Source organism: Lissotriton vulgaris, chromosome 2_2 (assembly GCF_964263255.1).
Source record: "Lissotriton vulgaris chromosome 2_2, aLisVul1.2, whole genome shotgun sequence".
In the NCBI taxonomy this organism is placed as follows: Eukaryota; Metazoa; Chordata; class Amphibia; order Caudata; family Salamandridae; genus Lissotriton; species Lissotriton vulgaris.
Window position 1 is genome coordinate 318385086 of NC_141688.1, and position 24515 is coordinate 318409600.

General features: G+C 47.9%; 1 protein-coding gene and 1 pseudogene across 8 annotated transcripts in view; one reads left to right on the forward strand and one right to left on the reverse strand.

Annotated features, from left to right (window-relative positions):
• The window catches only part of LOC147729381 (large ribosomal subunit protein uL3m pseudogene), a 28148-nt pseudogene extending 13884 nt beyond the window's left edge, over nt 1-14264 (forward strand).
• CKAP5 (cytoskeleton associated protein 5) overlaps nt 1-24515 on the reverse strand; it is a 901993-nt gene that overhangs the window by 270160 nt on the left and 607318 nt on the right. For all 8 annotated transcript variants that reach the window (XM_086959680.1, XM_086959676.1, XM_086959682.1 and 5 more), the window contains one exon: nt 21855-22033. In XM_086959680.1, coding sequence (XP_086815806.1) covers nt 21855-22033 — 179 coding nt within the window. The remainder of the gene's footprint in view (nt 1-21854; nt 22034-24515) is intronic.

The following is a 24515-nucleotide window of genomic DNA, read 5'->3' on the forward strand; positions in this document are numbered from 1 at the left end:
CACCCTTTCGTAACAGAGTTAGCACCTCCTCCTGCAGAAGAGACAGATGTTCCTCGGTGCAAAAGCCTTGACAAGGAGGGTAATTTGGAGGGAATTCTCGAAAGGGAAGGGCATACCCATTTTCTACAAGATTGAGAACCCAAAGATCTGATGTAACCGATTCCCAATCCTGTAGAAAATGGGTAAGCCGACCCCCAACCGGACCCACATGATCCTGAACAGCGGATATAGGGCTGCTTTTCAGAGGCAGGGGGGTTGGAAGAGGTGGAGGAGGAAGAGGCCTGACGTCCATGAGGACGCGCTCTTTGCTTTCCTCTGTACGATCTGTACATAGAATTATGCTGCTGCTGCTGCTGTTGGCCTTGCCGGAAATTCCGAAAGGAGTGACCAAAGCCCCTGAACCTCCTGTTGGTTGAAGAGCCTCTGATCTGGAGCCCTAAAGACTTAGCTGTCGCTCTGCTATCCTTAAATCTCTCAAGGGCCGCATCAGCTTTCTTCTTAAAGAGACCAGAGCCATCAAAAGGAAGATCCAGCAAAGTCGCCTGAACATCAGCCGAAATGTCTGAGGACTTCAGCCAGGCTGACCTAGTGGCGACAGCAGTGCCCATGATGCGAGCCACAGAGTCGGCAGTGTCCAGACCACTTTGAATAACCTGGTGAGACGCCGCCTGAGTATCAGAGATCACTTCCTCAAAATCCTTCCTGCTGGTATCAAGAACTTTAGGAACCAGGACACGCAAAGATTCCATCAGGGCATGCACATATCTCCCCATCAGACAAGTGGCAAAAGTTGACTTCAACGCCATGCTTTTCGACGCAAAGGTCTTTTTGCAACCTGGTCTTGTTTCTTCGCTTCCTTTTCACAAGGAACCTGGGGAAAGGTACTAACACTCTTCTTAGAACAGGCAGCTTGAACGACCAGGCTCTCTGGCGAAGGATGAGAAGACAGAAAAGCAGGGTCCTCAGGTGCAACCCTGTACCTTCTCGCAACACTCTTAGAAACCGCAGGAGCCGACAATGGTTTCTTCCACACCTCCATAATGGGATCCGTCAAGGCATCATTAAATGGAAGCAAAGGCTCCACCACGGAACTCGGAGAATGCAAGACCTCAGTGAGGATATTGGATTTAAACTCCACCGTTGGCAAAGTCAATTGAAGAAGTTCAGCAGCCTTCCTCATAACCAGATGGTAAGGTTGAATATCCTTAAAAGGAGCACCAGAGCCTGAGGGCAACTCCCACTCTGGAGAGAAATCAAGACTTCCTGAATCAGCCAACTCCTCAAAACAGCTCTCCTCCAATTCACCTTCCTCCACATCAGAATGTGAATCCAAGTACCTTTGCTCTTCCAAAAGGCGTTGAGCTTCCCTTTTGGACCTCTCCTTCACACGCCTCGCAGCCGGATCCACTAGCGGCTCCGTCGGATTCGGGGCCGACACCGGTATCGAATCCGATGGCACAGAGGAATGCCCTCGAGGACGATCAGGAGCGGGCGACGCTGGAATCGGCGTCGACGACTTCGGCGGAGCCGGGAATTGCCAATGCGGCGTCGGAGCCGGCATGTAAGGCATAAACTGAGCCGGAGGATAGGAGTGAGGAACTCCCAGGCTGTAAGCCAAAGGACCCATGGGACCAGAAGGTGCACCAGAGGGGTACCACGCCCTTGAGAAGACACCATACATAGCGTTAAGAAACGCTAAAGGGTCCTGGCCTGGGGCAGGAAAGGGCGGTTGAAAACCCTCAGGCCGGACCTGAGGAGGGATCGGATTCGGCTCTTCAACAGGCGCAGAATCCACATCCTCCCGAGCCTCTTCCTCTTTTTGGGCCGGGGACGGCGCCGGAGACGGATTCGGAGCCGGAGAAGGATTCGGAGCCGGAGTGGGAGACCGCCCATGCGACTCCGAAGGTGAGGCCTCACCTTCAGGCTCAGAGACTTCCAGAGTAACCACCTTCGAACCTACCTTCTTCGGTGACCTCGACTCCTTACCAGAACGACGTTGGGACTCATGTTTCCTTTTCTTATGTTTCTTCGACTTCGAAACATGATCCGATGCCGACCTCGAAGACGACCCCTCTCGAGAACCAGACCTCGACCTCGACTTCGCCCTTCGAGAACGAGACCTCGACGATTTCTCTTTCCCAGCCTTCATCTTCGCAACCAGGAGTTTGGCCTCTCTTTCCCTCAGGGCCTTCGGGTTCATCTTCCGACATGAAGAACAATCCTCCACATCATGGTCGGAACTCAAACACCAGATGCAGTCATCATGCGGGTCGGTAATAGACATCATTTTACCGCACTCCCTGCAGGGCTTGAAGCCGGTCTTCTTGGATGACATCGTCGAAGAGACAGGATACAAAGAAACAGAAATTTGCAACAAAAAGGCAACAAAGTACCAGTTGGCTACAGAGATTCCCGATAACCGTTAGCGTCGACGACGCGGAAAAAAGGGAACTGATGTCATCACGCCAGCGTGGGCCTATTGTAGGCGTTGGTGACGTCAGCGGAGTCGCGAGCGGAGCCGTGTCTCTATGACGCCCAATCCACGTCGGCGCGAGGCTACGAAAAGAATTTCGAATGTTGCTGACGCAAGGGGGGATATTCACAGGGTGATGAATCCACACGGCAGATGTATCTATCAGAAACTTCAATTACATTTCTAATGGGGTCAGCCAATTAACGCCTTTGGCTCCACATCACAAGCTTTCTCCCATGCACAGGCTCTGAAGCACAGATCTAAAGTAATCCGCTTAGTTGCCATGAATGCAACTGATTGCCAACCAGGCATTTCAGACTCACAAATGTTTTCCTATTCGGCCATTTTTCAATGTCCACTAAAATGCAATGGCCTGTGGATAGAATTGTGAGGAACTGACCAGTTTAGACAGCAGCCCTGGGCACAGCCAGGATTCAAGTGCACAAATAGCCTTTAACTTGAACCATAATGGACAATGGAGTACAGCAGCTTGTTTCACCTACACAAAGTTATGAGAGGCGCTGCTGGCGGTGAATGAACTTGGAATGGGCAAAGGAATGAGAAGCAAGAGCAATGTACTTACATTCTGTAAGTGCGATACATGATTCTGTCCATGGAAAAGCAGTGAAAGAAGGCACAAAACCATTTAGAGAGGACAAGAGACCAACACAAAAGCAGAAATTTAGAGCAGACTAACATGATGACAGTACAACTGACGAACAATGAGAAGAAATTTACAGACAAAAGTCCTCCAGACAGGAATGTAGTAGACAAAAACCTTGCATGAATTTCCCAATTCCCCTTCAATATTATCTATCACACACCAGAACATTCTAATTATTTAGCAAACTATTCAAATCAAGCCCCATTTAGGTAGCGTTGCATATTGGGAGTTGTGATGCCCAACTCAACACCAAATTAGAAGACATCTTGAATTCTTATTAGATAATACTGGATTCAAAGACTTACAGAGGAATCATTACAATAGGTAAAAGCCAGGTTGAGATACTCAAGAAATACTTCTCTATAAAAAACGAAATACATATAAAACTCAATTTGAACACTAGTTTTACCTGTTGCCATCTAATTGATTCTGCAGACTGTTTTGCTAGTGGTCTGAGGCTTTTTTTGCAAGACATCCCTTGCAAATGTAAACATACTCTATAAAAATTAGCCTTACCAACTACTAGGACAAGGATCATTCTACAATAAACTTCTAAAACAACGCAAAATATCAAATAACAGTAAGTTGGCGTAAAATTGTACATTGTGGGTCTGTGAATGGACTCAAACCAAAAGCCCTATTAGGACCAAGGGGGCAAAATGCCTCTCTCAGGAAGCACACTGTCCAAACAATTGTGCTCCATGAACCTATAGAAAGAAATGTACGTAGCTTCCAGGCCAACATCCAGGACAGGGACTTAGCGTGCAAAAGCAGTGGTTGCTACTTTGGCCATAGTAGAACGAGCTCGCACTCCTTCTAGAAGCTGCTTTTTAGCCAATGTGAAGCAGATCGTAATGCTGAACACAACCCAGAAGGAGATGGTTCTCTTCGGCACAGGCTTGGCTTTTTTCTCTTCAGAGAACCCCACAAAGTTGATTGTCAACCCAGTGTTTTTATATGATCTATGTAAAAGTTCCGAACTGGAGATTCAAGTGAAGTTTCTCCTCCTCCTTACAGGGGTGTGGTGAAGCACAGAATACAAGCAAGGTGAGGTTGACAGATGTGGAACAGCATGCCAACTTAACACAAGAAAGATGTCCCTGTCTGCAAAAACCAGCTTGCCTGGGAAGGAGGTGTATGGCAGCTTGACAGAGCTTCAAGCTCACTCACAAGCCACATCAATATTATGGCGATGAGGAACACCGCCTTGAGGATGAGAAGCTGCAAGGAGCATTGTGAAGTGGACAAAGGGAAGGCACATAGGAAATGTAAAGACCAAGTTAAGGTCTTACTGTGGCATGACAAAGGGCGGAAACTGCTGTAAACCTTTCAAAAAGTGCATAACAAAGAACTAAACCATTAGGGGTGATCCGGCAACCGCAAAAAAGAATTGGATAGTGCCGAAAGGTACCCATAAACTCTGCCTAGAGCAAGGGAGTGGTGAAGAGGGCCAACATGGCGGTCGCTTTGTAACGCAGCTCCGCTGCACAGCCCTTGCATCCTGTGCGAATCCGGACCTTCTAGCCGCCAGTCATACCTCAATGGTGCATCGCGTGTCTCTGGACACTGTTGCTGCCTTTCTGGCGATCGCTGGATGGAGGTGGACACCTGGCAAGGCAGTGACGCTGGCGGTGCCCCCCTGCTGCGACTCCACACACGCCGCTGGGAAACCCAAGGACACTGTTCCACCCTGAGACATGCGTGTGGTGCCGGGGGAGGCTTTCCATGTACCTGGGGGCTCCTGGAGAAGCGGCCCAAATCCTGTGGCGGCCCCCTGCATGAGACTATCAAAGTTATAGGAGGCAGAGGCCAGGGAGACCCACCCGTTGGAGGCCTGTCCCGGGCGTCTGTCATATTGGCCGAATCCTGCGCAAAGTAAGTGCCCTGGGGGTATGGCACCCCAACGTCTCAGGGATCCCATGGTTGTCTTGCGCGACTTCTCTGCACCAATGGTTCTCACTCTGCCGCTGCTCCCTTGGAGGAGGAGGGGCCGTGGGGTGGGGGGGGGGGCGGAATACCAGTTAAGAGCTGCAGGATCGACACTGCGGCCTGCCAGAAGTAGAGCGCAGGCTGAAACACACCCAGTCTGGGGGACATGGCGGCACCTGGGGGAGCCACTGCACAGACGTGCTACGCCAACAGATGGCTGCAGGTATCCGAGGTGAGGGCCCTTTCTTGAGGTACCCAGAGATCTGCCACTGGTCCTTCAGGACCGGTTGGCTTATTTGATTAGAACTTTAGGCTGGGGGTGTGGGCAATGGGGCAGGAGACTGGGGTCGAGAGACCATGGGTAGGTGCTTGCCCATCACTCCAGCCAGGCTCTGTGCTTTCGATCAGCAACAAGGGGTCGCAATGGCCCCAAGTCACAACCTGAGACAAACTGCTCAGACTCCCTACTTGTGTGGGACTGTTAAGGCGACTGCCAGAGGGGCCACGGAACTGATTCTTATAGCACAAGTTTTTGAAGCTCGGAGCCCATGGTAGACTTGATAGGCACACCTTGCTTATCCACACATTATCGTCGATGCCCCTTGCACCATATCTGTGAGGCCATTCCTTCCGCCCAGGGTGTTTGATTGTTGTGTGTAGGACTTCGCTGCGACAGCTATGTAGAGAGCCTCAGAAACCCCCACAGTCCTACTAAAAAATTGTGTTCCTGCTAGCTTCCGAACCCTTCTCCTAGCTGCTGTTGGGAATGTGTGGCTGGCAAGGCTCTGTTGGTGTGTGGCTCCTCGAACTGTGCCTGCTGTGGGGGCTTGTGTTATGAACAATAGCCCCCCCTGTGCCTCCTGATTGCTATGAGTAAAGATAAACCACCCTGGTCTGCCTCTATGCAGATGCATATGGACCAATACACTATGGGCTCCACCAATGGCCTTCTGGGCCCCCCAGACAGTAAATCAATCAGGAGAACTGTAAGCGCGCTACTCACCCGAGAGGGTCTCAAGGCGCTGGGGGCAGAGGGAGGGGTAAGCAGCTCAGTTCAGTCAAAGAGCTAGGTCTTCAGTGTCTTCCTGAAGATGTTCAGGGAGGGGGCGCGTCTGATGTTGATCAGGAGCTCGTTCCAGGTCTTGGTCGCGATGTAGGAGAAGGCTCTTCCACCTGTTATGGCTCTGCGGGGTTGCAGCAAGGGCGAGGATCGGAGGTTTCTCTTGGGTACGTGGAAGGAGATGAGCTACAGGCAGCTGCTGCGCATCCAAGATGCGACATCCTTTGTTCCTTCCTGGAAGCGGAGTCTGGTGGTGATGTGGTCCATGGTGAGAGAGCTGGGTGTCGTTGGTGTAGGATACTATGCAGAGTTTGTGCTGTCTGGCGATGGAAGAGAATGGGGGCCATGTAAATGTTGAAGAGTGTGGGGCTGAGCGACAATCCTTTGGGTACTCCGCAGTTGATTTCAGTGGGTTTGGAGAGGAAGGGTGGCAGTCTGAATCTTTGGGTTCTGCAGGTGAGGAAGGAGCAGGTCCAGTCAAGGGCGGTTCCCTGTAAGCCGGCATCATTTATTCTGGCGGTGAGTGTGTGGTGGGAGACTGCGTTGAGCGCTGCCGAGAGGATCAGGGCCTCAGTGTGTCCTTGGTCCATGAGGTTGCAGATGTCTGTGGCGTTGAGTAGAGAGGTCCTGATGCTGTGGTTGCTGCGGAATCCGAATTGGGGAGGGAGGGGGGGGGGGGGGGGGGGAGTCGAGGATGGAGTTTATTTTAATGAATTTTGTTAGTTGGGCATCAACTGTCTTCTCAGTGACTTTTGCCGCGAAGGGGAGGAGGGAGATGGGTCGGTAGTTCTTGAGGTCCATGGGATCTGCTGAGGGCTTCTTTAACAGGGGTCTGACTTCTGCGCGTTTACAGTCCACAAAGATGCTGGATTTAAAGGTGGCACTGATGGGGCATTGTAGTTCTGGAGCGATGGCGGCTCTGGAAAGATGTGCGGCGTTCAGGGGTCCGTGGGGGTTCCTGAGTGGATGCCTTTCATGGTCAAAGTTGTGTCTACTGTGGTAACTGGGGTCAATGAGGAGATGGAGGGCTGGCTAGCGTTATTGGGGAAGGGGGTGGTTTCAGAGTCAGGTGTCTGGTCGTTGAAGTGGTCGTAAAGGCCCTTGATTTTCAGATGGAAGTAGGATCCAAGCTTGTTACAGAGGGTGTGAGGTCTGTGGTCTTGCTGGGGGGCTTGGTGAATTCCTGGAAAACGCTGAAGAGTTCCTTGGCGATGATCTGGTTCTGGATTAAGGGGCTTTTGGTTGATCTGATGCATTGATGGCATTAGGTCATGGCGTACTTATAGGTGGTGCGATCTGACGTTTGGCCGTTTCTCCAGTTCTCGAGGTGCCTGCGGGTGCGTCTGGATTTTTGGAGGTCGGCGGTGAACCAGGGGCCCTTCCTGGGGTGCTATCTGTCAGAGTATCTTGGGGTGTGAGTTCGTCTGCGCAATTGGAGATCCATATGCAGTGTTCTTTGACTGAGAGGTTGGAGTCTGTCGAAGTGGTTCGGGGCAACGCGGTTGAGGGTGGAGTGGAGCTGTTCCTCAGTGACTTTGCTCCAGTTCCTTCGTGGGGGGAGTGATGCAGGTTTGGGTGGTGTGGGTTTGTTGACGTGGAAGTGTATGCAGTGGTGGTCCGTCCATGGGGGTTGCGTGGTGTGGCTGAAGTGGATGTTACCTCCTGCGAAGATGCGGTCGAGGGCATGTACTGCCTTGTAGGTCGGCGTGGTGACTAGCTGTTTCAGTCTAATGTTGGCGAGGGTGTCCAGGAGGATGGTGAAGTTGGGGATCACTGGGGTTGTAGGGGTGGAAGTTCATGTCTCCGACACGTATGTAGTCCATGGATGCAATGGCGTAGGGTGCGGCCGTAGTAGTGGCGAACGAGGCGAGAGGTCTGTGGGGTTGGTGGGGTCTGTAAGAATGGGTGCGCTTATAGGGCTGGTCTGGATCTGGAAGTGAAGGTGTTCGGTGGTGGAGACGGAGTCACTCGAGGTGGAGCGTCAGAGGGAGCTCTTGTGTGCAATGGAGTCCTCCTCCTGGGAGTTTAGGGCAGTCCTTCCTTGGGATCTTGTATCCGTTGGGGATGGCGGTGGCAAAGTCGGGCGGAGGAGGCATTGGTCCAGGTTTCTGTAAAGAAAGCAATGTCTGGTGAGAGGGTGTCGAGGAGGTCCCAGATATCCACAGCGTTGTGTGCATGGCACGCACGTTGAGGATGCACCTCAGAGCTTCGGAGGTGTTGGCGTTTGGTGCGGTGCCCGTGGGGGTGCGGACGGTAGTGAAAGTCTGGCGGCAGTGACGGCAGGAGAACTGCCAGTGTGTGGTGTTGGGCGTGGGCAGCTGGCAGTTATTGCGCCTTACGGGGTGGAGTGCAAGTAGGGCAGCTGAGTTAAAGTGGTGGGTGGAGATCCAGGACCAGGCACAATAAAATAAACAGGGCACAATAACAGAAAATTAAACTGGGCACAATAATAGAAGATAACCGGGGCACAATATCAGAAGATACACAGGGCATAACAGTAGATAACCAGGGCACAATAATAGAAAATAAGGGCACAATAATAGAAAATAAACAGGGCAAGAAACCAGCAGAAAAGCAGCAGCAGAAAAGAAACTGGCATAATACTGGATCTGGGCAGCAACACCTCGAACACTTACAAGGAGGTGGGAAAACGGGGTCAGCTGTGATGGCACAGACAGTGGAGCTGCTGGGTAGAGAACAGATCTCAGACCAGGAGGACAGAGGTCTTGAAAAACCTACTACCCCATCTAGTGAGCTCGCTGTCATACTGTAGGCTATCCAGTCGTCACAGGCTGCGGTGGAGGCAAAGGGGGTGAAGTGAGGATGGATGTGGCACTATTGGGCCAAGTTCCATGTAAAGGCCACGCGAAGGCTGCTTCGAGCCAGAGCCGCCTGAAGGCTTATTTGGCATCTTTGCCCGGTCCGAAGGTGGGGCAGTAGAAGCGGAGTGTCGGTGTGCACCCGAGGGCGAGGGTGTAACCTGGGCCTTCTTTGGGTGTGTCTAGGAAGGGTTGGGTCGACGGTCTTACTTACGACCCGTTGCGCTGGAGTAATGTCCTCGACACCCGAATCATCTTCATGGTCGGAACTGCTGTCGACGTCTTGTTGTTCTGGGACGTTAACGCCTTCCTCAAAGATGTCGTCCGGAATGGAGGTTGAAGATAGAGCCATTTTTCTTCTCACTCTTCGGTCCCGGATAGTCTTTTTGGAGCAGAAAGAGGCACAAGCTGAGCAGTCCTATGCCTCGTGCTCCTGAGAAAGGCAGAGGTTACACACCTCGTGAAGGACGGTGTGGGGAAACTGCGACCCACATTGAGGACACTTTTTGAAGGGCGTCCTTTCCGTGAGCTGGAGTTGAGGCCTAGTTAGGCCCGAAGGCCGTCGACCGGAATCGAAGTAGTCGACATTGAAGAATAGCGTCGAGTGGAGAAGCATTCAAAACTTATTTTCTGAAAGTTGGTGAGGATTGCACGCCGAAGGAATTCGGTTTCAACACGGAGCGCTGGAAACACATCCGAGTCCGTTGGCAGAAAAACACAATCTGGGGATGGAGCAGATGACCATGCGCAGTATCATCCAAAGGAGGAGTCACCTATCCCGTGACTTCCAAAGACTTTAACAAAACAAACTGCAAACATCTGGGCCCAACACTAGGTGGCAATCTATGCATAGTATGCAATCTGCAGCTCATATGCCTCGAACCTAAGGTTCTCCTTTTTCTAGATTATATCCGTGAGGTGCAAAAGTGAAGGTGTTCCTACTTGGAGGTCAAACAGGCTATAATAGTCTGTTCCCAGCGAGACTCCGGGTCATGCAGCTTAACAAGTTGCATTAATTCTACAGTCCGGAATCTACATGGCAGTGGCTTACAGAAGACCACCTACTCCATGGATCCGCTGTTTCTTCTCTGCACCGAAGAGAAGCTGTCGACATATTGGCTTTAAACTCCTTGCCCAAGACCGCAAGCAGAGCACCGGCTCCCGAAGGGGGCGTAGAATGTCCGATCAATCTCACCTTCACGTTCTCCCTGGACACAGCAAATACCATCACACGACCCTCGTCAAGCCCAGCCTCTGGGGCGGAGGATGAAGAATCTAGGACTGACAAGTGTCCAGTCTCTTCTTCTGTGACTCCAGCTGCTCCTCAGATTCCAATTTCTCCCACAGTACATGATTGACTGGTTTTGCATTCCTAACGGTTGAAAGGCCAGTGTTCATTGGATTACTTATCCAGATGCTCTTAATCTTTTATGCTTTCACAGGTCTCTCCTTGGATGCAAGATGTCAGCTATTGTCTTATCGATTTCTCCTACTACGATGGAGGTTCCCCATTAAAGTTCTCACAGCATATATTGTTTATCTCAATATACCTTTTTATCAGGGTGACCGATGCTTATAGGTTATAAGTGTGGGGAGGGGTGGGAGTTGGGTTTTCTTCATGACATTTTTCCACACCTTGACCTTCAATATGATATTTTTGTTTTCCTTTTTCCATCCCTCTTAGGTTTTGACACACACTTTCGATCCAATTCTTGCCAGTCTTGAGGTGGTGATCCCTTGCAACACATGGTAACTGCAGTCCTCCCCACCAGGCCCAACGTGTCTCATGCATACGTTGCCCATTATCCAGTACTTGCAACAACTTTCATCCCCCATACACATGACCTTTCGAGTTTTATCATGGAATGTTAATGGTCTGCTAGACAGGGTGAAGCAGGTGGCGCTCTTCACTATTGCCAGTTATTACCACCCCAAGGTACTCTTAATTCAGGGAGACCCATCTTCTGAGAGACCAATGCCCCTTTCTGGCCCGTATGGGTTATGACAGGGTCTTTCATGCAGGGTACTTCTAGGGAGCAAGAGGGGTACCCTCTTTTACCCCATGATGTTTTCTCACCTGACAAGAGAACCTCATGGATGCTTTAGTGCCCTGGAGGGCATACTGGACTATGTACTGCCTGATTCCTTGCCCGCCTGTCTCTGGGACCTTTTACATCTTCTTTTGCAGCTTCCACAAGGGTTTACAGTGATAGGGGGAGATTTAAACGTGGTATCTGACTCCGCACTGGCTAGTACTGGGTCTACCACTATCTCTAGACATGAAGGGGATTGCCAACTTGCTGACTGGACCACCACTCTGGGCCATTGTAATGCGTGGAGATCTTTGCACCCCCGACTTTGGCAATTAACACATACATTGCCAGCCCACTACACTCACTCTTGAGTAGACTTATTTTTCTGCTCCCCCTCGATTGCTACCTATTGACTACGATCAAAATTCTGCCACGTGGAATCTGAGACCATTCTCCTTCAGCTGGAGCATCCATTGTCAGGATTGCACCCTATGTGGCATGTGAACCCCTGGTATCTCCAAGATAGGAAGCTTGTTCTTTTGCTCTGGTCTGAACTCTGTGCCTATTATCACAAGGAGGTGTCTGTTGCACTAGTAGGAATCTTATTGGCCAATTAGTAAGGAGACACAGCGAGAATTTGCCAAGAGTTATATTAGACCACAAGAACGTTCCTGTTTTTCTCTTATTCCTTAACTGGAGGCATGTGCCCTCCACCTAGAGCAATGCTTAGCATCGGATCCACAGGCTGCTATCTCTCGTCAATTAGGTCTTATCAGTGACAATATTTGTTTGCATTCCCTTGAAGCTGCCAAACCTCTTTGGAGGGGCACGATGGCAAAGATTTATGTTTGGGGTGACAAAAATGATAAACTACTTTATTGGCTAGCCTTCCATCATACAAATATGATCATCCTTGAGATCATGGATGATGCAGGTTGTTTACGACAGTCCCTTCCTGAGATAGCTTGCGCTTTCGCTCACTATCATCAAATATTATATTCGAAGTCAAAAGGTAGGGCTGCAACCAAGTACAGTTCCTTTCTTTACTAAGTCCCTCTCCCCAGACTAAGCCTCTCTGAATCCAGTCTGCTTGAAGAGATTCATGACAGAGGAAACCTGAGACGCACTGTCTAGTCTAGCATCTTTTAAGACTCATGGCCCAGGCGGCTTCCCTATGAATACTATGCCACATTCTGGAAAACCCTTATCCCCTATCTTCTGTTGCTATAAGAGGTTAGCCACGTAGATTTCTTCCCATTAAGAGTTAGACTGACACCATAGTGGTGATACCAAAGACACTGCATCCTTCTCCTCGCCACATCTCCCTCCTAAATTGCAAGATTAAAACATTTGCCGTGGTGTTGGTCAACAGGCTCAAAGCAGTTCTAACTAAATTGGTGCAGTCGGACCAATGTGGCTTTATGCCATACAGGAGCACAGGACACTATCAGTCGGCTTCACGTGGCCCTAACCCACAGCCATTGATTACATCAGGACTTCGCGCTACTCCTCATTGATTGAGAAGGCTTTTGACACAGTGAACTGGGACTACCTTCAATTGGTGCTGACCCGCTCTGGCTTCGGTGCACAATTCCGGAATATAGTTCATGTCCTCTACTCCAATGCTATCGCCTGATTTTGAGTTAATGTGGTCCTTTCCAACAGCTTTACCACTGAAGGAGGGACTAGACAGGGTTGCGCACTGTCCCCTCTCCGCTCATGCAACCGAGCCTTTGGACAAACGTATCCATCCGGACCCCAAATACACTGGATGGGCCTAGAGTGTTGGATACGAGGCCAGCATTGCACGATAAGCAGACAGTGTTTTGTTATACCATGCAATTCGGGCTGTGAGTGGGCCTCGATGTCCCAAATTGCTCCAATACTTTGAAGTAGCCTCCAGTCACAAGATAGCCCACAAAATCTGTGCTGGTTCATCTCGTGATTGCTTCGATTGGCAGACAAATATTCCTCTCTGCCGGCTTAGCTTTAAATGTCTGGGCATATGGGTTGCGATACATCCTGAAGTTACCTGGACCCTCAATCTCCAATCCCTAGACAAGAAGGCGAAATCGGACCTCTTTAAATGGCAAACTCTCCCCCTCAATGTAATGGGACATATTGCTCTTTACAAGATGCTGATCCTTACACAATGTACTTTAAAAAAAAAAAGAAAAAGAAATTGCCACTTTACTTGTTTCGGCCTTAGTTCCAAGCATTGGACAACACAGCGAAAACCTTTTTGTGCAGAGGTTTAAGGCCGCGCATAGCTTTTGTACATTGTCAAGGGGGCACCTACGTGGAGGCCTTTGGATGACCAATCTTTAACTTTACTATTTGTCCTCCCATCTTCTTGTGATCCAGGATTGGTTCAAAGTGGGATGGTCAGACCTCGCCTATTGCTTAGAACTTTCCTTGCAGGATTTCATCACCTACAGCAGGGGTATTTAAACTGTGGGGCACGACCACCAGGGGGGGCCGTGATCGGAAGGGGGTAGCACATTCCCTTCACACTACTGCCCAGGCCCAAAGCTTCAGCCCCCCTCCTCCCCCGTCGTGTCTCTCAGCCCAGGCTGCTGCAGTGCAGCTGGAGCTGCTGGGGCTCGGCAGGGCAGTGTCTGGAGTCTTATCTCCGGCACTTATGAGTTTTTCAATGGTCATTAAAGACCATTAGCATATGCCACGGATCATCCTTCAGGTTCCTTTTGAGTTTGTCTTGTTGCAGTCGAACTGAGAATGGTGCCGCTTTTGACAAAAGATAGTGAAAGACATGCTGTCACAATTCTTAAAGTACAAGACTGTCATGTCATCGAGTATATCCCAAAGGAGGAATCCATTGGAACCGCTTCTTACCTAATTGTAGGGGGAAAAAATGTATCACCTTTTTATAAGAGTGAGGATGTACTTGAGCGGTTCAGAGAGGCCAGGGTGCCACCCAAGTAGAAACACTCACGTTTTAAGGTGTCTGACAATGCCATACTAAAACCAGGTACTCCGTGTTATGCGGCCCACTTCCGTCCAGGACAGTTTGTGTATATCACTGCAAAAACGTTTGGTAAAGGTTTCCAAGGAGTCATGAAAAGATGGGGATTCAAAGGGCAGCCTGCTACTCATGGGAAGACAAAAACACACAGGAGGCCAGGAGCTATATCGGCTGGAAGAGTTCGAGACCGCCTTTCCTCCGTACCGAAACTCAAAGGAAAACCTTCCATTCCCCACTTGCCTGAAGACGTGTTTGATGAAGATCTTTTTGAAGTTCAATGAGCCCTCAATCACATATTCCTAATCCTGCTGGCATTGTTAATGATGTAAACTGTAATTTCCTCGAAAGAGATTGAGAATTGTGAGGTCCCCTCCAAGTCCCACGTTTCATCTTCAGAACAGGTCAAAAACTGGTGATAAAACAACTTTATATACAGCTTCCAGTTTACCTTTCACTTCTTTTATCTGTTTTTATACATCTATTAAAGGAAACCTAAAACGTTAAAATGTAACTTTTCATACGTAAAAAAAAAAAAGACCATTAGCATATTTACATACCTTTTGTTAACTGGTTACATAGCCTTGGGGTGGGGGCAGGGGGGGGGGGGGGGTTCTAGTTCCAGTACCCCCTAGGCCCCCACTCTGCCTATTCCATACATTTGCATTTTACATTTACTGGGATAGTGTGAGAATGCATTTCATGAAAAGGAATACAAAGTAGGGTTGCTAAAAGAAAATGCCAGCTCTGGGTTGTTTAAAGAGCCTGCAAAGACGTCCTTGACACTAAATAGAGTTATAAACAAAAAAAGATGCATTCATTTATTATTTGACTTTTCTGTCTTTGTACCCTTTAATTATCAGTCATTGAGGCAGCCCTAGAACACAAGTAAAAGTGCTTTCTATATATATTTGCTGTTCTAAGTATGGACAGATAAGTGCTGAAAATACAGCTTTAGGTGACTGCTTATTTTTGTACCATCTGGGACATCAAAATAATGAGCTGGCTACGCTAATCATAGGACTGGGTGCGAGACCGCAGTGATAGGGGAAGAGAGGGAGTACTGGGGTGGGTACTGAGCAGCGATTAGTTTGCAAAAAAAAAATGCGTCAGAGCCCTCACCAGTAGGCCACTGCAACTTTAACCACCCACCAATTGCCTTGCTTGCCCGGCCAATGACCATACCTATGCAACTACGAACCATAACACTTGTACAAGTGTGACTATTCAGACGATTTCAAGCCTCCAAAGCTATAAGAATGACATGTGTCAGGAGTTTATCATTTTTAATGTATATTGAATTAATAAACAGCTGTTCTACTCCTCTCTAAATTACACAGATTAGACAGAGCGAACATGTGGCAGACGGTCAGTGCTAGTGTGCACAATTAGGTGCCAGTGCCAAGCACCGGAACCACCTGCTCAAAATAGGCACTGGTGTGGAGGTAACAGGGGAGAGGGACGTTGGTTCAAGAAGGTGTGGAAGATGAATGGGGTGACTGAACAGGTGTAAAATACAAATAGACAAAAATTTGAATGGAGAGACTTGAGGTGAATGAGAAGTGCTGAGGTGCACGGGCGGTGACTGGGCCAGAGAGGCCATGCGATAAATGTGAGAGACTGTTCGAGATGAGGGCAGTGAAAAGACAGAATGGCAGAAGTTGGTTGAAGGCGAAGTGAGGTTGAATGGGGAGAGTTCAGAAATTGTAAAAAGGGGCGATAGAAATGACCTGCAAAGTGAGAGAGGAATCCGGGATTAGGAGAGGGTGTGAGAGGAAAGCAGCATAGGTAAAGTGCTCAACTCTGCACAAGACCGCCAGGGTTTTAAGGGACGTGTGCTGGTGCCAGCCAGGGCCAGGTGAGCTTCTAATGTGGCAGCATGTATTCCTGGGGAGTGGAAGGCCCATCACAAAGATTAAATAGACATCTTACTGATGTTAATTGCTGTATTTTGGTTATAAACTGGTACTGGTAGGGTGAAATCGTTTCTCAGTAGTACTGTCTGTAAAAATAATGTAGCAATGCTAACCCAAAATACACAGCATCACATTATTTACATTTTCTTCCCACACAATTTGGTCAAGCCTGTGGTGTACTTTGGTCCTCACCTACCTCATAATTCCAGTAGCCCTGCCTACTGGTTTAGAAATGTTTGTTAGGAGGGGGCACTTATGCCTGAAAATGTTGAATGGTTGGGGGGAAGGGGGAGGGGTCTCGGCATCCTAAAGTTTGAAGACTACTGATCTACAGTATGAAGCAAACTAACCAGAACATAACCACCTTGCTACTGATAACTAGAAGTGGATTCTCTTGCTATTGTCTGGGACTAATATCCACAATATGACCAAGCCACAAACTCAATAAGGGACAACTTCGATCTTCCACCCCCTAACGAATTCATTCATGCTCCTCATCCACACCAAAGCACACACATACTAATATCACCCAACACATCATAAAACATCTCATTTGGTATCCACAATACGTATAGAAACGGGAACAAGAGAATACACCAGGATACAAAGGCGCAATCGAACGCTTCGTATGTTTTGCAGTATTAAATGGGCACATTATTCTTAAATATATTAATATAGAACTAGTTGATATAATTCAGGTGTTTCTGTCAATCAATACTGTGTCTATAGTTGCATAGTAGGCTTCTCAATCAGATATTGAAATCCTGGTGCTCCGGTTGTAACTTGCTCTGGTGCGCGTTTTGGTGCCCACCGCAATAAGGGTTATACCTTAATCAAGACGCTCAAAATATTACAAAATACTAAGTGGAATGGAGCATGGGGGAGGAGAAAGAAAACGTATCATATGCATACACCAAATATTATAAGATGCACAGAAGCCAATGGGCCAAAATACATAGAGGCTCCCAAAATCTCAGGACAGAATCATTTTTTGCTGGATCGGTAGGAATACTTTCTCCAATGGTCATGCAGCATTGAAATTCAATCCTATTGATAGGAAAGATTCAGAGCTAATGCGGAGCGTCAAGGGGAGTGACTTCAAGAATATATTGATGAGGGATTTCAGAGTCAGCAAATAGAGCATCCGGGATCTCGAGAAGAGCGCGTTCCATCATCTACAGGCCATGCATTACAGATCCCCGATTTCCCTTTCTAGGCCTTTGGTAACTGAAGTGAGGATCCTTGTATGGAGAGCTGTGCTTTGGAGCGTAAAATGGGACGCCGGCTTATTCAACAGATCCCTCTTTGGCACTGCACTTGGCTGAAAGAAGCGTCTGCACTTAGTGCTTTCCAATCCTGGGATCTCATTGGTATTGCAAAATTAGGGGGAGGTGGGAGTTGGATCCATGGTCAGGGACACATACGCTCCTTCCAAAGGCTTCAACAGACACTCAGATGTAAAAGTAGATAGCACCTTACTCTATTTGTCCACTAGAGACTAAGTCTTTTCTTTGGAAGGCAGGCCAGGTCCTCTGGGTTCTTGAGGTTGCCGGCTGCAGGACACACCAGAGTTTCGCTTCTGCAGGTTCGAGGTGGGGACAGGCCGGTAGGGCTGGGGCCAAGCCAGGGGGCGTTGTTCTCTTAGCATCAGCACAGCTGTGTGGTCCTTTTCTTCTTGGTTGGTGCTTGCCTGTGGGGGCAAGGTTCAGGGGTGCCCCTAAATACTATATTTAGGGGTGCCCCTAAATACTATATTTAGGGGCGTTACAGGTATGCAAAGGTTAGGACCGATGGGTCCCTTCATTGGGGTGGGTACACCCCTATTATGCCAACCTCCAGTGGAAGGGGGGCATGTGCCTAACTTGTTGGCTGGGTCCCCCCAGCTGCAAGATGGCTAGGAAAGAGTTGTGCTTCACCTCACCTCCCCCACCTGAGGGGTGAGGTTGGCAAAGATGGGCACACCTCCCTTACTCACTTAGTTTTACCACCGGTTCTCCCGCCCAAAGTGGGGTCACAACCGGTGGGGAGCAGTTGCTGGAGGCAGACAAAAGGCCTTTCAAGCTTCTACTTCGTGGACTTTTAGGGTAGTCGCCCCCAAGTTTTTGGACTGATGTTGTTGGTTTTTCAACTGAGAGTGCACAAAGGCCTGCTAACCTCAGTACCCAGACTCTAAAATCTATATCTAATTAACAGTACCCAATTGAAAATGGCTAACTTACTTGAAAGCCCTAGTATATAATACCGAGGTACTCGGACACTACAGTCAAAGGGGTACCTCAAGGATTGTACTGGCTGTGCCACCATGTAGGTCCCCAGGTAAAACAAGTCTCCTAACTCACCACTCTGAACAAGTAGAGCAGGTGTAGGGGGGGTGGGGGTTGTTGGTGGAGGGCATGAAACAGAACAGTGTGCAGAAGGGCTCCGATTAAGGGGAGCTTATGAGGAGAATCTGGTGTGACTTTGCCATGTGGACAGTGAACCCCCAAGAAGACCGGAGGTTAACAGTACTCTGTCGGTAGGTGCCTTCAACAGCCAGTCATCAAGGTAGTGAAAGACTGGGACCCCCAACCTCCAAAGATGTGCTGCAACCACCACCGTCACTTTTAGGAACACCTAAGGTGCGCTGGTAAGGCCAAAAGGTTGTACAGCAAACTAAAAGCCATGAAGTACAGGATACGCTTTTGGACGTGCAGGAAGGGGACATAGGTGGAAGTGTCTTGCAGGTCCAACGCTACTATCCAGCCTCCAGGGTCGAGGGAGGACAATACCTGGGTTGTAGTGTAGTTCCTATATTCCCAATAGGCTCCGCGCATTGGAATAACAAACAGCAGTGTAGACGTAGGACTGAGGTCATCTAGGTCTCTACTGACTATGTTAGACTTAATTAGTTTTGCCAGCTAGCTCAGAGGTCACTTGAAACTTTCTCGAATGTTCAGGAAAGGGTAACCGTCCTGATTTAGAAAAGGGATTAGCTTCTGACAACCATATAACATGACAACTTTGCTCCCCCAGAATAAAGAGTATCTCCAGAGTCGTGTGAAAACAATAGACAGCTATTTCACTCAGTCGTGCATGCTTAATTCCACCAGATTTCAGAGAAATAGAGAGACGGGCGTTTTCAATAAAAGGTGTTATTTTATTGAGCAGTCTTCTTTCTCATGCAAGAGAAATGAAATCCCACAATTGCAATACTTATCATGAAGTAAAGTGCGTACAGTAAAAGTAGTATTAAGAAATACTGTAAAAGCATTGATATGGTTTCTTAGCCATATGATACTTTAAAAAGGATAAAATATATACATACATGAAAACATTGACTAACGAACTCAACTGGTGCTTCTAAGATACGCCTACCCCAATGTACCTGACCTAAGCCTAATACGTGGGAAGGAGTAAGTAAGTTGTAGTTTAAAGTTAAGGTAAGTTTTGCGAAGTATCTGATTCAAGAATTCTCTCTAAGGTTTTAATCCGCTCCGTACCTTGGGTATAGAATGAAGGAGGTCTTGTATCTCGCTTCTCAGGACTCGATCTCCCAGCAACCCGCGAGGGTAACTTGGGAACACCGGAGCTGGATTTTCTCGGCTGGAGAAAAAGACAGCGTCTCAGTGCGTCAAGGGGAGGGGCGGTTTCCGTCGGCTCTCATAACAGCTGGGCTCCCAGGCAAGTAGAACATAGCTCTGCTCCCAACCACCGTGTGTTTGCTTATGGCAATGTTGGTATATTTATACCTGAAAGGTGCCGGGTTTGACGTAAGGTTGGATATAAGACGTCATTAAGAACTAACAGTTCTTTCTGGACTCTAGGAGTTCTTGTGCAAATCAAAACAAAAGCAGGGGGTTTTCCCGGGCTGCTGGAGGCTTGGTTTGTTTAAAGAACGGGTTGTGCTTTCTAGGAGTCTATGGGAGTAGCCTTGCTGTGTTTTTGGACTGCATGGGCTATTACTAAATATGAATATGATTCTTATGCCTTTATAGGGATATTATTAGTTATAACCACATAAGGGCATGAATCGGGAATATCGAATTAGGGTCCTAGATAGAAATACAACAGGGTCAGAGGAAACATCTTGAACTTTTCTTTGGGCAAGAAAGCATTAGGAAGGTGAAGGTCCAATATGCGACGCAAGCCCCCGTAATTTTTTCAGCATCAGGAAATAAAGGAAAAATCACAACAGAATTCTGGCCACAGGAACAGCTCTATGGCTCAACTGGCTAAAAGAGCCAGCAATTCCTCCTGTAAGACAGAATGTCCAATAACAGCCATTCTGAAGATGGTGGAGAACACAGCAGGGTTTCGAGAAATGTTAAGGCATAACCTTGCTTAATTTTCAAGACCCACTTGTTGGAAGGTATGGCCTGCCACCTTGGCAGAAATAGATCAGATTCTCCGACAGGGCGACTGTGTGCCTGGAAGTGGTGGTGGGGTGGGGGTGCATGGATGGGAGGAAGATTGGGCTCTGCCTCTCCCTGTTGCTCTTGCCTGTGGACAATGCTGCCACAATAGGATTGTGGAGTGCATTGAGACAATTGAGCGATATTAGAAGCCTCTCCTGTAGCCACAGATGACAAATTGTTGTTGAAGGTGGTAGGTGAGTGCAGAGAGGCCAAGAGCGTGCAGTGCCAGTCTGTCTTTGAAGTGCTAACGCAGAGAGTGGTTTTTCTTGTGAACCATCAAGTGGAATATCCATGAGGCTAGCCTGGACATCTTCTAAAAAGCCGCTGGACTGCATCCATGCATGCCTACTTAAGGCCACACTAGTGCTGATAGCCCTACTCTGAGAATTAGGCATGTTGATCACACAGTAACCGCTTTTAGACTTTGGCAGCACACACTGTGCTGATTATAGTCACTGCTACATGGGCCATATAGATCACTGTCCCGTTAGGACGTGCCCAAAACCTCACTGATAATACCGGATTAGAACAAAATACATCTGGTGCTGAGAGGTTGAGCCAAGAACTTTACTTGAGTGCAGCGCTAGGGGCTGTCCAAAACCGATTTGTATATTGCTGGTCTGTCTGCAGTGGCCCTGTAAGCATAACAGTGCAATAGAATGGGCTGAGGGACACTGTCCGTCAGTAATGGATATCACTGCTTAAATTCAGTCTGTCACATGCCTGGAATATGACAAGGCAGTCCCTATAAAAAATTATGCAAGCACTAACAATTATGTCTGAAACAGTAGATACTGTTGAGCAGAGCTCAGCCCCAGGATTTCTCTTCCCTAGACATGCAGCAGAAAGTCTGATGGCCTCTAGAGAAAGTTGACTTGTACGTGTCTGTACTGCACTGGCTGCAGTGCAGACCAAAACAAGAAAGTGGATAATCAGCATATAATTAGATAAAAGTATGTTTTAATACTGCTACACACAAAGTTAGTGACTCCATATTTTAAGATATAATTTAAGCGCATGAATTTATTAAACATTTAAAAAGGGAGAAAAGGACAATTTCCAGTGATGTTATGTACGCATACTTGTGTAACGAAATTAGGAAAATGAAAGAAGATCATGTTGCAGTATGGTAAAGTTACCCTGAAGGACGTCTCCCCAGTGACGTCTTTATTGCAAATCTCAAGTACAACTTTTACAAAGAAGTTTGACTTTGGTCTTGTAGGACTCTAGCAGGATTATAGATAATCAGCACCTAACTGGACTAAAAACAAACCTACATTACAATAAAGGGATTTTGTAAGAACTATCATAAATAAAATAGTCTGCTAGGAAAAGAAGATCTCAAATACAAGATGACAGGAGATTTCAAAACTGGCTGGACAGAAGGCACTTATACATTGTTGCAGAAAGTGGTCGATTGGAGGCAGATAAGGGACACACATGAAGACTAACAGCAATGTACAAAGACCAAGTGTTTGAGACTTGGGCTGGATAGCAGGGTCATGAACACCCTTTCACAAACTTGCGTTCTAATGCTGGAGAACAGTATAGAATGCAGCTAGTGTAAGAAAAAAGAACACACTCACTTGAGCTTGGAGGACACATCTTCTGCTGGTCCCTTCCGCAGCATACTAGCATTGGGGTTGGCGCTTGCAGCCCGCTGAGGTTTCTCCTCTACTTGCCTTGCAGGTACAGCAGCAGAAGTTGGCCTCTTTGCGGCACGCTTAATCCTTTCTTCTAGCATGCTCAAGTCTTTCTCAGAAAGCTGCATGGGAAAGGAAGTCTGTATTACAAATCATGACTATGCCATTACCAGCACAACAAAAAGGGTCATTTGGACTAAACACCAACGAGGACACAGCCACGAACTAACAAGTTATTTACCTTCGGAATGGCTCTGTCTGTTGCAACACTCTGGCAAGAAAATGATAAGTGGTGTTCTAGGTTTATCGAACCATACATACCTCACCCTGTGAATTTCCCTCAGGTGTCAGACTGGATCTGACAAACTCAAAAGCAGTGCTCCTATGTGTCAATAGATGGCACCATTCAACTCCACACAGACACCATTTTCCTCCGTGACAAAACAGAGCAAAATTTATGAGCGCCACCGATGAGTGCTGATGTAATTTTCTTTCAGGAGCTCTTCTACACTCTGAGCGGAGACCACTGGCAAAGCCAATAGGTCTCAACTAAAGAAGAGCTATTGGCTTTGCGAATGTGTTTTAGCCATGTTGTACACAAGCGTGGTTTCAATTCAGAATGGCTAAAGTTAGTGGTGGAGCAGAGCCGCCGGGGCGGGCCTGTGGAGCAGAGCGGGGGTACAGAGCAGAAGGGCCGGAGATACGGAGCAGAAGGGACGGGGCAGGCCTGTGGGGCCGAGCGGTGACAGGGAGCAGAGTGGCCGAGCGGAGACGGGGAGCAGAGCGGCCGAGCGGAGACGGGGAGCAGAGCGGCCGAGCGGAGACGGGGAGCAGAGCGGCCGAGCGGAGACGGGGAGCAGAGTGGCCGAGCATAAGAGTATAGTACGCTTGGTGTGGGAGTGCAATGCCTTCACTGACAACACATTTTCAAATGAAATTTTCATTACATTTGCACTGACAGTTTTACTGATAAAATAGCAGTACAAAATGTGGAAATGACCTTACCGTATGTATTGACCTGTTTTGATCGCATTAAAATATCGGCTTACAGCACACATCGGCATTGGAAATAAATGTGGTTCATTTCAGCTTTCCCAATTCTGATTTATTCTGAAATATCTGCACAGTTAATTTACAGATTCTTAAATTTTGTGGACTAGAAAAAAACCTTTCCTTTCACACATCTATACGGTCAGATAAATCTTCACACTTTGAAGTCAGATAAGGAAAGTAAACATCAAGCTCCCTCAGAAGACAGCCTGACATTTGAGCTCTGTCTTTGAATGCACAGCAATGTGACAAGATAACAAAATTTAAGAGCCTATTTACAGAATGCGAGCAGTCGTGGAACAATACAAGGAGCTTTAGTAAACCAGCTATTTGATTTAGGATTTATAGAGCGCATGAATCACCTCCCAAGGGGTATCTTCTCGCTTGCGAACTGCTTTAGTCGGCCAGAGAAAGAAGAACAGATTAAAACAAAGTCTTCAGGAGTCTATGAAACTGCAGGTTATCAGAGCACTCCCGCAAATGGATTGGTAATTGGTTCCGGAAGGTAGGGGCTAAGTGGAAGTAAGGTTTCCCACCTCGCCAAGATTTTTACAGCGTGGGACCACAAGTAGAGATTTGTTCCCCAAGCGTAATGTCCAGGGAGGCTGGTATTCTTGAATTTCTCTGCCAAATATCTGGGGCCTTTACCATTTAGAGGTTCATGCACAATGCAGCAGATCTTAAAACTGATCAGCTTCCGCACTGGCAGCCAATGCAATCTCAGCAATAGGGCAATGGAGGTAGTAAGGGAGGACACGGAGACCAGACTAGTAGCGGTGTTTTGGACCACTTGCAATTTGTTCAATGATTCTTCACTGGCGGAGATCAGTAGAGCATTGCAGTAATATAGGCAACTTAGTACTAGTGTTTGGATGACTGTTTTCCGAGTGGATAAGGGGAGAAAGGGACATTTTCTTCACAGAAGCCTAGAGCATGAAAGCAGGTACCAATGGTGGTAGAAGCCTGTTCCTTCATAATTAATTTCTGGTACAGGCAAACACCTAGATTTTTTACCACAGTCTTGGGCTCCAGTGCAGATTCAAATTCCGTTGGCCACCAGGTCTGAGACCATCTCAAAGGGACATCACCAAACAGCTCATTTCCGTTTTCCCACATCGAGATGGAGAAAATTGTGCCTCATTCTGCTGGCAATTACTTTCATACCTTCCGAGAAGATGGACTGAGCATTAGGGTTGTGTTTATCGAAGGATAACAGGAGCCAAGTATCGTCAGCATAGGAGACCGGGATAAAACCTTACTTTCTAAGTAAACCTGCCAAAGGAGCAACGTAGATGTTACAGTGGAACTGAGGCAGGATCCCTGGAGTACTCCTTCAGTTAGTTCCGTGGTCTCAAAGCGAAAGGTGCCTAGAATGATGGTCGGAGTTCAATGCGAGAGGAAAATCTGCATCCATTGTAAGGCTGTTCCTTGAATCTCAATTTCATGGAGACTCTCGAGCAGGATTTGGAATGAGACAGTGTCGAAAGCCGCCGACAGTTCAAGCAGCAGGGCTCGAAAAATCCACTCGACCGCTCGAATATGCAAGATCGCTTT